General features: G+C 34.3%; 1 protein-coding gene and 1 pseudogene across 9 annotated transcripts in view; both read left to right on the top strand.

Annotated features, from left to right (window-relative positions):
- The window catches only part of DLG1 (discs large MAGUK scaffold protein 1), a 267,569-nt gene that overhangs the window by 245,382 nt on the left and 7,080 nt on the right, over positions 1-15,107 (top strand). For all 9 annotated transcript variants that reach the window (XM_077767716.1, XM_077767715.1, XM_077767714.1 and 6 more), the window contains 4 exons: positions 985-1,035; positions 1,923-2,024; positions 2,269-2,441; positions 6,292-6,401. In XM_077767716.1, coding sequence (XP_077623842.1) covers positions 985-1,035; positions 1,923-2,024; positions 2,269-2,441; positions 6,292-6,401 — 436 coding nt within the window. The remainder of the gene's footprint in view (positions 1-984; positions 1,036-1,922; positions 2,025-2,268; positions 2,442-6,291; positions 6,402-15,107) is intronic.
- On the top strand, positions 4,186-4,284 carry LOC144234418 (U6 spliceosomal RNA; annotated as a pseudogene).

Below are 15,107 nucleotides of genomic sequence, written 5' to 3'. Positions count from 1 at the left end.
GGGCAGAGAGAAAAAGAGAGCATCTTCAGCATCTCCACATAGAGCTTGGAGCCAGATATGGGGCTCAATCCCATGACCCTGAGATCATGAACTGAGCCAAAATCAGGACTTGGACACTCAACCAGCTGAGCCACCCAGGCACTGCTAAACTTACTTTAAATGTTACATTTTAATTGAATAAATGAATTAGAGCAATTGGTGAATTTTTTTACCAGTGAAATAGTGACTATAGGTTTACTTTTACAGTAAAAGTTTTTATTATAATCGTAACTATTAAAAGTATATATATCCTGTTAAATATTGTATCTGGTGGACCAAAAGAACGGCATATTTTTAATAGCAGACATTATATAAATATGCATATATAGAATTGTTCATTAAAAAATTAATCTTGAAGAAATTTAATAGTTCTTAGCTTTTAAATAAAAATATAATATCACATACTTGACATCACAAATGAAGATTTTGAATAGATCTAATGATAGTTTAAAACACAGAATAACAGAAAAGTAGTTGTTAACTATCACATTTATATTTTGTTTTTACATTTATCNAACACCCAGTGCTCATCCCCACAAGTGCCCTCCTCAATGCCCATCACCCATTTTCCCCTCTCCCCCACCCGCCATTAACCCTCAGTTTGTTCTTTGTATTTAAAAGTCTCTTATGGATTGCCTCCCTTCCTCTCTGTAACCATTTTTCCCCTTCCCTTCCCCCATGGTTTTCTGTTAAGTTTCTCAAGATCCACATATGAGTGAAAACGTATGGTATCTGTCTTTCTCTGACTGACTGACTTCACTTAGCANTTTTTTTTTTTTTTTACTAAATCTTGCCATAAATAATTCATAAAATACCTTTTTCTACATCTTTGCTATTTTCTCAGGAAAGTCCCAGTATGTTATGTATGAAGAATTAAATTAGCATTAGTTATCATTATTATTATTATTATTATTATTTCTCAACTGTATTTTAACTTTCTACTAGGTGGTCAAGAAGAGTATGTTTTATCTTATGAGCCAGTGAATCAACAAGAAGGTTTGTGATTATTGATTTATAATCTAATAGAAAAATATACTTCTTACTTTGGAAAATAGGTCTAATTCACACCTCAAAATAATGTTTTATTAGAATTTTGTTATATTTTTTCTGTAAATATAAATATGGAAATTTGCTATATGTATCTTGTGAAATATGGTTTAGGTCACAGTATGTTAGAATCTACTCATTTTATATTAGCTGTGTTGTATTGCTATTTTATTTCCTAAGCAGCTTCTTTCCAGTGTTTGATAGTGTCACTGTCCTTCAGTGACCCGTGTACAGACGTTGGTAAACATCTTTAACCTTTCTGTGGTTTTCATCTCCCTTGTCCAATCAGTTTCTAGGTCCTATTTATACATCTCTCATATCTTCCTTATTTATAACATTCTTTCATCCCTCCTATCATAATTCTGATCCTATCCATCTCCCTGCTTCTAGCATGATCCCTTACAATCCAGTGTAAAGTATAATCCACTTCTGTTAAATCATCTTTCTGGATCACTACTGTGATTATATCACTTCTTACACCCAGTTTCTTTTTTGCCCTTCTTTTATCTGCTTCCTAACAGTTCCTGCTTCAAAAAGGATCAGTAAACACTAAATTGGTGTTTTCTATTTGTAATGAGATGATATTAGCATTGTATAGAAACACTATCTGCTAAAATTCTGAATTTAACTTGGTTGAATTACTAAGTATATGACTTCCAGCAGGAGACTGACTTAAGTTTAACATCTTAAAAGTTTATAAACTAGCAAGTTAAGCATCATTGATGGAGAAAGAAAAAAAATTCTTTATAATGTTCAAAGATACTTTTGTTCTCTGGTGAAATACACTGATGTTTGGTGAATGTTTATTCCTTTTAACATGCAGTTTATTTTTATAGTTAATTATACTCGACCAGTGATCATATTGGGACCTATGAAAGACAGGATAAATGATGACTTGATCTCTGAATTTCCTGACAAATTTGGGTCATGTGTTCCTCGTAAGTAACCCACATAAAATTCCTAATTATTGTTCTTAACATTTTGTCACCATGTGTGGTAAAAGCAAACATTGCCATTTTTAATGGTTTATACTGAGTTATCAGTTACTCCTCCATATTATTGTCCCTTTTTAAGTTTCAATTAATCGCTGTTGTGTTAAACTTTACAAAACAATTATTTAAGCAGAAAATGGATTCGTTGTGTTTTTTAATACTAAACACTTCAAATTATCTTCTATTAAAGATACAACTAGACCAAAACGAGACTATGAGGTAGATGGAAGAGATTATCATTTTGTGACTTCAAGAGAGCAGATGGAAAAAGATATCCAGGAACATAAATTTATTGAAGCTGGCCAGTATAATAACCATCTGTATGGAACAAGTGTTCAGTCTGTGCGGGAAGTAGCAGAAAAGGTAAGCACCACAGACACCTGGCTTGCTTAGTCATTAAAGCAGGTGACTCTTGATCTCAGGGTTATAAATTCAGTCCCTACATTGGATGTAAAGATTACTTAAAAATAAAAACTTAAAGAAAGTACCCAGAATATAGTTTCTAATCACATATGCCTTTGACAGTATGAAAGAATGACGGGATAGGAACTTTTAATTCATATTTTTGAAAAAACATAGGCTAAATGTTGTAACATTGATCATCTTAATATTATGAATTCACCTAAATACTTCATTTTAGACAACTTAGAAAAATACATAAAGTAGGTAAGGAAGATCAAAAAAAATTAGGACAGAAATGGGAACATGAATCAAAGGAGAGAGGTTGTTATTATAAGGTCCTATACATTTCCTATACATAGATCTTTTATTTGGCAGTAACTTTCCAACATCCAGCATAACTGAGGAGCTAAGACTAGCAATGTCCATCAATAACAATGAACCACATGTTCAAGATAAGTATAGTTGTTCCTGTACTAAGACAAAATAGAAATTTCTCCAGAATAGTCATATTTAATTAACAACAATGTAAAAAATGTTCAGCAGCTCTGTAACAGCAACAGACTTTCTGAAAAGCATCCTTCAGAGTAATCTGATCATATATTAACATTGAGTTGAAGCAGTTTTATGGTGAAGCCAAAAACAATGTACTCCAGACATACTGCTATACTTAAATTACTATTTGGACCTAAAAAATAAACATCAATAAATTATTTTATATCTTTAAAATTAGTAGTTTAAGACTTGGTAATGGAATACCTATAAAACATAAAGCAGTAATTCAGCATCTCAGTTTTCCATGTGTAAATACTACTCTTTTTTATAAGAGGCTTGGTTAACTCTGATTAGTTTAAAAAAATTTTTAAGTGGAAATGTCCAGTGATGCCATGAATTTGGGAAGACAGAAATCTTAGATTTTATTAGTGGAGATATAAATTAATAGAACTTTTTTTGCGAAGAGTTTGACAATACTTGAAGATTTGTTTGTACCCCATGACTCAAAAATTTACTTCTTGGTATCTAAGTAGAAATTTACTCATGATGATCATGTATAAGGATGTTCATAGCTCTTTATAATAGTGAAAAATTGGGATCAACAAAGGGAAATGGTAGAGTGCTTGGGTGGCTCAGTCAGTTAAGTGTCTAACTGGCTCAAGTCATGATCTCTCATTCTGTGAGTTGAAGCCCCATGTCAGGCTCCATCAAAAGAGCAAGTGACTCTTGATTTCTGGGTCATGAGTTCAAGTCCTACATTGGGTGTAGAGATTATTTAAATGAATTTTGTAAAACTTTAAAAAAAAAGATTTAGATGGACGAATGGATGGATACATATTCTTTTAAATATTTAATGGAAGAAAATACAAGGCAAAATATGAGGCAATTTATTATGTTGAGAGACAAGGCAAGGATGTCCATCATCTCCACTACTTTTCAACATTGTACCCAAGGTATTCATTGTACTATGGCATTAGTCAATACTCTTAGACCAGAGAAATCAATTAGAGGAATAGAAAAGGGAAGAAAGTAAAACTATTTCAATTTTCAAATAGTAGTATACCTGGGAAACCATACAAAATCTATCATAAAATTTATTTTGTAAAATAAAGACAATTAAAAGCAATTATAAAATTAAAGACAATTATAAAATGAAAAAGTCACTTAAAAATAACTAGAGTAAGGTTAACAGTATATAAAATTAAGATGTAGTGATCGCTTCAGCTGAACATATACTAAAATTGGAAGTATACAAAGAAGATTAGCATGGCTCCTGCTCAAGGATATCACACAAAGTATAATACAGATATGTCAAAAAGACACAGAAACCAGCCTGTGGAACCCCCAAGTGGCCACGGCTGGGATAATTTGAATGTTAAAATAAATGGTAATAACTGATTATAACATAAAAAAATAAAATACGGATCCAAGAATCCATAATGGTATCAATAAATACATGAATAAATAAATAAATTGGTAGAAGGAAAAACTTTGCCTTAACATTAGAATATCTACTAATAAAGGTAGGAGGAGTGATGACATTGGGAAGTCTCCCTTGACAACCATAATGGTAATAATTGTTTCAAACAAGAATTATTGCTGATGTGTGTGCTAAAATTAGTGACTGAATTAATATCTTATAAGAAATAAGGTATTTACGTTTCAACAAATCCTCCCCAGAAATACCAGTTACAAAGGAGAAAATTGTAATCTTATAATAAACATGGTAGATAAAACCTTAAACAAGTGATCAAAATTAACATCACTAGTATAGTAATGGGACAAATAGATATTATATGCCTCTTGATATGATGGACTGAGAAGGATACAGCATCACTTCTGTGGTATTCCTGCCAAAATGTGTAGCATGGGAAATACCAGGTACACCCAGGTTGAGGCATATTCTTTGAAAAAAAAAAAAATAATCTGTACTCTTCAAAAATACCAAGATCATAAAAGACAAAGACTAAAGAACTAAACCAGATTGACACGCTAAAGAGACATCACAACTAAATGCGATGTATGATCTTGGCTTGGATCCTGAACCAAGAATTTTTTTTTTTGTAGTAAAGGACATTCAATGGCCAACTGAAATTATACTGTGGTTATATAAGAGATGTCATTGTTTTAGGGAAATAGGGGGTGAAGTATTATGTCTGCAGTTTACTCTCAGACTATTTTGTACACATATAGAGAAGAATAAAATAAAGCAAACATGTTAGAATATTAATGTTTCACTGTAGCATTTTTAAAATTTCTTAGCAATCACATAAAATATTAATGTCTAATAAAAGTAGATAGTGAGTACATATGTTTTTATTTTTTAGAGTTTATTTAACAGAGAGCACACACACAGGCAGGAGAGGGGCAGAGAAAGAGGGAGACAGACAGAATCCCAAGCAGGCTCCACACTGCCAGCACAGAGACCACTGTGGGGCTCAAACTCATGAACCGTGAGATCATAACCTGAGCTGAAATCAAGAGTCAGACTCTTATCCGACTAAGCCACCTAGGTTCCCCTGTGTCTGTTATTTTTTATATGTTTGAAGTTTCATATAGTATTAAATTTTTTATTTTAAATATCCCTACTAAATTGAAGTTGCTTATTGAAGTAAACTTAAGCCCTTAGATTACAAAATGCATGATGAGGCAGTGTGTGATTTAAAATATGTTATAATAAAATCTATTTGATAAGTTATGGTTACTACCCTATTTAACACGAACACACCCATCTTTACTAAAAATCCAAATGGCCTTTGTAAATGAATTTAAGCATGTCAGAAAAGTGTCTTAAATCCAGAAGTGGGGTTCCCAATTGCCAGTTTGTGTTAAAGTCCCCAGTAAAATGAGAAATAAATTAGTGGTAATAAGGTTTTATAAATTTAAATTTATTCAGTTTTAAAGATTCTCCTTCATTTTAAGTATTTTCCCTCTTATTGATTGTATATTTTTTTTATGAAATGGTGGTTGTAGTAAGGTGGTAGCTTAGGGTGTTTTATTTTTCTTGGCAAAATAGAAGGTAGGAACCCCATATTGGTTGCCATTTGGAGACTTATCTGTGAAAGCTAAGAGTAAGGGAACTGTATTTTCATTCCTTTTTAAGTGTAATATTTGAAAATGGAAAATTAATTATTCATAGTCATTATTCATTGTCTTCATTTCCCCTCTGAAATTTGCTAACAGAAATGACAAATTTGCTTAAAGTGAGCAGGATCCAAACATATCATAATCCATATTTTGTACCTGTAGGAAATGTACCTTTGAAATAACTGAAAATACTTAATTCACTTGTTTTTCTTCTTTATTTCCTCTATTTTAGGGCAAACACTGTATCCTCGATGTCTCTGGAAATGCCATAAAGAGATTACAGATTGCACAACTTTACCCAATCTCCATTTTTATTAAACCCAAATCCATGGAAAATATCATGTAAGTGTAAATGCCTAAGGCACAAGTCTCTAAGTATAGATCCAGTCTCTGTCACTTATTAGATTGGGTAATTTACTTATCTTTCCTGCGTCTCAGTTCCCTTATCTGTAAAATGGAGATAGTATATACCTGCTTACAGGGTTATTGTGAGGATTAAGTAAGCATTCTGTGATATACCTCTCATCAACATTAATTACTAAAGTATAAGGTAACATGTATTAGGATTTTAAGTCTAAATGGTCACATATGGCTAATAATGACTGAGTGGGGCAGTGTAGTTCTGGGCAACCACTAAAAGGATAAAGTAATATATACCTATTTATAATAGAGGGCAAAAATCGAATTTAAATAAAACTAAAAGAAGATAGGAAAGAGCAAATAGAAACAGAACAGATAGGACAAGGATACAGAGACTGAGATGCTTTTTTTTTTAATGTTTATTTATTTTTGAGAGAGACAGAGAGCAAGCAGGGGAGGGGCAGAAAGAGAGGGGGAGACACAGAATCTGAAGCAGCCTCCAGACTCCAAGAACAGAGCCGAATAGTCGGACATTTAACCAACTGAGCCACCCAGACCTCCCCTTTATTTTTTTTTAATGTTTATTTATTTATTTTGAGAGTAAGCTAGCACAAGCAGTAGGAGAGGGAGAGAGGGGGAAAGAGAATCCCAAGCAGGCTTCATGCTCATTACAGAGCCCGATGCAGGCCTCAATCCCACAACCTCAAGATCCTGACCTGAACCAAAATCAAGAGTCAGACACCTAACCACCTGAGCCACCCACGTGCCCCAGACAGTAAGATGCTTTAAATGAACTCAAATATGTTTTTCATTAACTAAATGCTAGACTAAGTAGTCTGATTAAAATACAAAGATTCTGGGCACCTGGCTGGTTCAGTCAGTTAAGCTTCTTAACTTTGGCTTAGGTCATGATCTCACAGCTTGTGAGTTAAAGCCCTGCATCAGGCTCTGTGCTGACAGCTCAGGGCCTGAATACTGCTTCAGATTCTGTGTCTCCCTCTCTTCTGCCCCTCCCCCACTCACACTCTGTCACTCTCCCTCAAAAGTAAACATTAAAAAAATTTTTTTAATAAAAAGATTGTCAGATGGTTGAAGTAAAAATAAACAACTATATGCTGATTTTTTAGAAGAGGAAAATATTCTTTTCCTTCTACTAGGTTTTCACTTAGACCTCTGAAACAAAAGAGTAACATACTAATTTATTTAATTCAAGTTTTATGTGACATGGGAACATTCATAAGGAAAAGAAGACCCAAAGAAACAGTTAAACCTGAGCATTTTTATACTAGGTTTGATGACAAATGGACAGTCATGGGAAAATGTGATAGTACCAAAGAATATGAGCTAAGAATAACAAATTAGGGAAACTTAGCAAGGCCTTTTTGTTCAAATTCCTCTAAGAATCTATCTTCGGAGATAAAGATGCTTATTTACTCCAAATATAAGAATACCACCTCTCACAGAAGGATCTTTTTGACCTGCCTCAGGGAAGATCAGAGTCCTTCATATACCTGCCATTTTTCAAATTCCTTCAGCTTAAAATATTCAGTAGGCCAAGGTGCCATATTTTGGAGTAGTGTGTTATGATACCCATCAACTATATGTTGCTCTCATAAGACACACCTTAAATATTAGGCTATGGAAAAGCTGAAAGTGAGAGACTAGAAAAAAGATACACCATGCAGGCATTAATCAAAAGTAAGCTGGTTTATCCTGCTATCATTGTATACCCAAAGGCAAGAAATCATTACTAGAAATAAAGATGTATGTTTGGTAAAAATGAAAGGTTTACTCCCTCAGGAAGGTATATTCATACATCTGTTTGTACTTAATAATACAGTCTCAAAATATATAAAGCATAAATTGATCACTCTAAAGGAAAAAAATCCAGAATCATAGTGGGAGAACTTAACATATTAATCAGGAAGTAATAGAACAAGAAAACAAACAAAAAGTCAATATGGGTATAGAACAACACAAAGTAAAAACCTAACTGACACATGTAAAAAAACATTGCATTCAGTATCTGCAGAATTTACACATTAATTTCCAGTGCACATAGAACAATTACCAAAACTAATCATTACTAAACCACAAATTTCAGTGATTGGAAACAAACATTCTCTGACCATTATGAAATTAAAATAGAAATCAGTAATAAAAAGATCACTGGAAAATTCCCATATATTTGGAAATTAATCATTGTACTTCTGGATGGGCCAAAGAAAAAAATCATAGCATAAGTTAATAAATATTTTTAACTAAATGGTAATGAAATTGTCAATTGAATGCGCTTGGAAAATGCAGTTAGCTTTAATGATGGAAAATCTACAAACTAAATATTAGGAAAGAATATAGGAAGTCAACTAGATATTAGAAATCTAAAGTCTTGAGAAATTAGAAAAAAACAACAACAGTGAAACCCAAAGAAGATAGAAATATAATGAAATAGAAAATAAACATGGTAAACAGAAGCAACAAAATAAAAACTTTTTTAAAAATATTGTAAGCCGTTAATAACAAAGATTTAAAAAAGAAAATAAGGCTTAAGTAATATCAGGAACGAAAGTGGAAATACTACTACATATCAAATAGAGCTTTAAAAAGGTTAATACAGGCAACCCAGTAGAAAACGATCAAGGGACTTGGACACTTCACCAAGGGGATAACCAAATAATGAATAAAACAAAAGGAATGGTGCTCAATTAAACATGGAAATGCAAATTAAAAACATAATGTTGTGGGGTGCCTGGGTAGCACAATTGATTAAGTGTACAACTTGACCGTGGCTCAAGTCATGATTTCATAGTTCCTGAGTTTGAGCCCCACATCAGGCTCTGCACTGAAGGTGTGGAGCCTGCTTGTGATTCTGTCTTTCCTCTCTGCACACACTCACTCTCTTCTCTCTTGCTCTCTCTCAAAATAAATAAATAAAACTTAATAAACAAATAAATAACATTAGGGTGCCTGGCTGGCTCCATTGATAGAGCATGTGATCTGGTTCTCAGGGTCCTGAGTTCAAGCCCCACATTAGGCATGGAGCCTGCTTTTAAAAAGAAAGAAAGAAAGAAAACATAATGCCATATACCATCCCCCATACCAAAATAGCTAAAATGAAAAAGACAGAAAATACCAATCATTAGCAAGGATATGGAACAAATGAAACTCATAACAATGATAAGGAGTAACAATTGGCACATCCACATTGGTAAACTGTTTACAGTATCTCCTAAAACTGAATATACACATAACTGAAGATCTAGAAGTCTCATTTCTAGATATATACTCAACAGAAATGTTTACAGATGTTCACCAAAGACATATACTGTATTGCTGACAGAAGTACTGTTCAAAATAACCAAAAACACTATCTAAATGTCCATCAGTGAATACATAAATTATGACCTATTCACACAGTGAAATATTCTATAGTAATGAGAATGAGCAGTCTCCCAGCTGCACACAAAAGTATAGAAGAATCTCACAAACTTAATTTGAGTTAAAAAAAATCCAGGCATATATTTATATACACACACATATATACACATACATATGTGTATATATGATTCTTTTATACATATTCTGTGATTCCAAATTTAATCATTGCTTATAGAAGTCAAATGGAGGTTACTCTTTGAGGGTACGTAGGTGACTGGGAAGAGCATACCCAAATTCTGGATTGCTGGTATAATACTCTATATCTTGATCTAGGTACTAGATGATACACAGGTAAGTGTAAATTGGTAAAAATTCATCAAGCTATGTATTTACAATCTTCTTCTATGTTTGAAGGTTACACTTTTTAAAAACTTCAAAAAATTAGAAAAGGAAAAAAAATTAAGAAGGTAGTCCTGTACTTAAAGAACTTAACTCTGTTATGAAAAACCTTCCCAGAAATAAAATATTAGTCCAATAGGACTTACTAAATTCTACCAAAAGCTAAGTAATGTGAATCTTACTACACAAATTGTTCAATTAATTTTATGGACATTAATTGAATAGCAAAAGCATGACAAAGACCTCACAGGAAATGAATATGATAAGCCAATTTTAACACGATTATCCTTATCAAAATATAAACAAATTGAGTTCAACAATTATTTTTTTTAAATAAGATAAAATATAACAACCAAATTGAATTTATTCAAGAATGCAAGGTTAGGTAAACATTTAAAAATTAATCAGTGATGGTGCCAGAGAGAAGGTGGAGTAGGAAACACAGCAATACATTTCCCCACTTAGACAGCAGTTGGACTTAGAGAATCTGTCAGAAGTCACTACTTAAAATGCAGGAGTTTTGAAGTGTAGCAGCTACCCATCTCCCCACATTCAGCCCACAGGAGGAAGACACACATGCCTCTCTTGAGCAGTTTGTGGGGGCCAAGGTGGACAATAAGGATTTGGTTCTCCAGATTTTAAAGAACTGTGCTCTAATAGCTGATTACTTCTTCTGGTTGTGGAAGTGCAGACACAGAGGCAGATAGTCATTGTTGCGAGCACCTACCCCTAGAAAAAGAACAACAATCTATACTCAAAACTAACAAAAGGAAAGAAATAATAAAGAGCAGAGCAGAGATCAACAAAAGAATAGAAAACAGTAGAAGAATATCAGTGAAACCAAAAGTTGACTAATGTAACAAAAGTGACAACCCTTTCTTTAGCTAGGTGGACTAAGGGAGGAAAAATAGATGTAAATTCCTAGAACCTATAAAGAAAGCTGGGGTTATTCCTATCAATTCTACAGAAATAAAAAGGATTATAAAAGTACTGTAAACAATTGTACCAAAAAATTATATAACTTAGATGGACAAATTCCTAGAAACACAAACCTGCCAAGACTAAATCAAAAAGAAATATAAAATGTGAAATGACCGACAACTTCTAAGGAGATTGAATCAGTGATCAAAACCTCCCAACAAAGAAAAGCCCTGGAGCTAGTGGTTTCACTAGTGGATTTTATAAACATTTAGAGAACTAATGCCAGTCCTCCTCAAATTTAAAAAAAAAAAAAATGAAGGGGAGGAAACACTTCCTAAATCATTTTATGAGGCCACCATTAGCTTGATACAAAGGCCATACAAAAATAGTACAAGAAAACTACAGACCAATATCTCTTATGAACATTGATTCAAAAATCCTCACCGAAATTCTAGCAAATAGAACTCACCAAAATATTAAGATTGTACACTATGACCAAGTGGCTTTCTTTATTCCTGGAATGCAAGGGTGGTTTGACATGAAAATTGATAGCGTAATATACCACATCAAAAAATGAAAGGAAAAAACACATGATCATTTCAGTTGGTGCAGAAAAGCCATCTTTCTGACAGGGACATCTTGGCTGGCTTATTTGGTAGAGTATGTGACTCTTGATCTCAGGGTCGTGAGTTCAGGCTCCCCATGGGGAATAGAGACTACCTTAAAAAAAGGAAAAAAGACATTTGACAGCATTTAATACCATTTCATGATTAAGAACACTTCACAAAATAAGAATAGAAGGAAACTACCTCAACTTAATAAAAGCCATGTGTGAAGAACCCACAGCAAATCTCATACTCAACAGTGAAAGACTGCAAGCTGTTTCTCTAAGATCAGGAACAAGGCAAGGATGCCTACTTTTACCACTTCTGTTGAACATAGGTACCAGAAATACTAACCAGAGGAATTAGGCAAGAAAAATAAAAGGCATCCAGATTGAAAGGGAAGAAATAAAATTATATGTTTGCAGATGATACGATCTTATCTGTAAAAAAAAAAAAAAGATATAAATAAATGGAGACACTTCTCATGTTCATGGATTAGAAGACTTAATGTTGTTAAAATGTCAGTGCTACCCAAAGTGATCTACAGATTCAGTACAATGTGTCAAAATCCCAATGGCATTTTTGGCAGAAATAGAAAAACTCAGAGGTGCCTAGGTGGCTCAGTCAGTTAAGCATCTGACTTTAACTCAGGTCATGATCTTACAGTTCATGGATTTGAACCCCATGTCAGGCTCTGTACTGACAGCTCAGAGCCTGGAGGCTTTTTTGGATTCTGTGTCTCCCTCTCTGTCTGTCCCTCCCCACTTGTTCTGTCTCTCTCTCTTAAAAATAAGTAAGCATTAAAAATTTTTTAAAAATAGAAAAACCCATACTAAAATACATATGAAATCTCAGGAGACCCCCCTCCGATAGCCAAAACAGTCTTTTTTAGACAGTATTTTTTAAAAATATTTTTATTATAGTTTATTATCAAGTTGGTTTCCATATAACACCCAGTGCTCATCCCAACAAGTGCCCCCCACCATGCCCATCACCCATTTTCCCCCTCCCCCACCCCCATCAACCCTCAGTTTGTTCTCAGTATTTAAGAGTCTCTTATGGTTTGCCTCCCTCCCTCTCCTTAACTATTTTTTCCCCTTCCCCTCCCCGATGGTCCTCTGTTAAGTTTCTCCTGTTCTGTTCCACATATGAGTGAAAACATATGGTATCTGTCTTTCTCTGCCTTATTTCACTCAGCATAATACCCTTGAGTTCCATCCATGTTACTACAAATGACCAGATTTCATTCTTTCTCATTGCCATGTAGTATTCCATTGTATAGATAAATCACATCTTGATCCTTTCGTCAGTTGATGGTCATTTAGGCTCTTTCCATGATTTGGCTATTGTTGAAAGTGCTGATGTGAACATTGGGGTGCATGTGCCTCTATGCATCAGCACTCCCCGGAACAGTCTTAAAAGAACAACAACAACAAACTTGAAGATTCAGGCCTCCTGATTTTGTAATTTGCTACAAAGCTACGATAACCAAAACTGTGCTAATAGCCTAAACACATGTATAAGAGCAGTGGAATACAGAACTACAATGAGATATCACCTGACACCTGTCAATGGCTAAAATCAAAAACAAGAAACGAGTGTTGACAAGCATGTGCAGAAAAAGGAACCCTCATGCACTGTTGGTAGGAATGCAAATTGGTACAACTATTGTGGAAAACAGTATGGAGGTTCTCAAAATATTAAAAATAGAACTACCTTATGATCCAAGAATCACACTACTGGGTATTTATCCAAAAAATATAAAAAAACTAATTTAAAGGGATATGTGCACCAGTGCATCCCTATGTTTATTGCAGCATTATTTACAGTAGCCGAACTATAGAAGCAGCCAATAGATGAATGGATAAAAATGGTGGTATATATACAGTGGAATGTTATTCAGCCATAAAAAAGAATGAAATCTTGCCATTTGCAGCAACATGGATAGAGCTGGAGAGTATAATGCTGAAATAAATAAATCAGAGAAAGAGAAAATACCATATGTGGTATTTTAAGAAATAGGTACCGGAAATACTAGCCGGAGAAATTAGGCAAGAAAAATAAAAGGCATCCAGATTGAAAGGGAAGAAAGAAATAGGTACCGGAAATACTCATTTCCAATTCGAAATTCACTCATATGAGTGAAAATTTTAATAATAATAACAATAAAGTTTTGTATATCAAAAGACATTACCTACAGAGTACAAAGGTAATCCACAGAATGAGAGAAAATATTTGCAAATCATATTATCTAATAAGGGATTAATATCCATTATATAAAGAGAACTAAAACAACAAGAAGACAACTCCATTCAAAAATGGGCAAAGGACTTGAATAGACATTTCTCCAAAGCTATAGCCAATAAGCACATGAAAAGATGCTTAACATCACTAATCATTAAGGAAATGCAGATAGATGAAAACTACAATGAGATACCATCTTATATCCATTAGAATCACTGTTGTCAAAAAAACAAAAGTGCTGACAAGGACATGGGAAAATTGGAAGTCTCAAACTGTTGGTGGGAATTAATGTAAAAGGGCACAGCTGCTGTGGAAAATAGTATGGTGATTTCTCCAAAATTAAAAATAGAGTTACCATATGATCCAGCAATTCCACTTTTGAGTATATACCACTTTTTTTATTTTTTTAATGTTTTTTATTTATTTCTGAGAGAGACAGCATGAGCAGGGGAGGATCAGAGAGAGAGGGAGACACAGAATCCGAAGCAGGCTTCAGGCTCTGAGCTGGCTGTCAGCACAGAGCCCAACGCAGGGCTTGAACCCATGAACTGTGAGATTATGACCTGAGCCAAAGTCAGATGCCTAACTGACTGAGCCACCCAGACGCCCCTATACCACTTGCTTGATGAGGTAGTTGTACACTCATGTTTATAGTAGCACTATTCACAATAACTAAAATGTGGAAGAAACCTAAGCACCCATCAGTGGTGAATGGATAAGCAAAATATGGTATATAAGTACAAGGANCAGGGCTTGAACCCATGAACTGTGAGATTATGACCTGAGCCAAAGTCAGATGCCTAACTGACTGAGCCACCCAGACGCCCCTATACCACTTGCTTGATGAGGTAGTTGTACACTCATGTTTATAGTAGCACTATTCACAATAACTAAAATGTGGAAGAAACCTAAGCACCCATCAGTGGTGAATGGATAAGCAAAATATGGTATATAAGTACAAGGAAGGGGCACCTGGGTGACTCAGTCGGTTAAGCGTCCGACTTCAGCTCAGGTCATGGTCTCATGGTTCGCAAGTTTGAGCCCCACGTCAGGTTCTGTGCTGACAGCTCAGAGTCTTGGAGCCTGCTTCAGATTCTGAGTCAGTCTCTCTCTCTCTCTCTCTCTCTCTCTCTCTCTCTCT

The sequence above is a fragment of the Crocuta crocuta genome, unplaced genomic scaffold (assembly GCF_008692635.1).
Source record: "Crocuta crocuta isolate KB4526 unplaced genomic scaffold, BGI_CrCroc_1.0 scaffold45, whole genome shotgun sequence".
In the NCBI taxonomy this organism is placed as follows: Eukaryota; Metazoa; Chordata; class Mammalia; order Carnivora; family Hyaenidae; genus Crocuta; species Crocuta crocuta.
The sequence above is the reverse complement of the archived record's forward strand: the minus strand, read 5'-3'. Positions and strand labels throughout refer to the sequence as shown.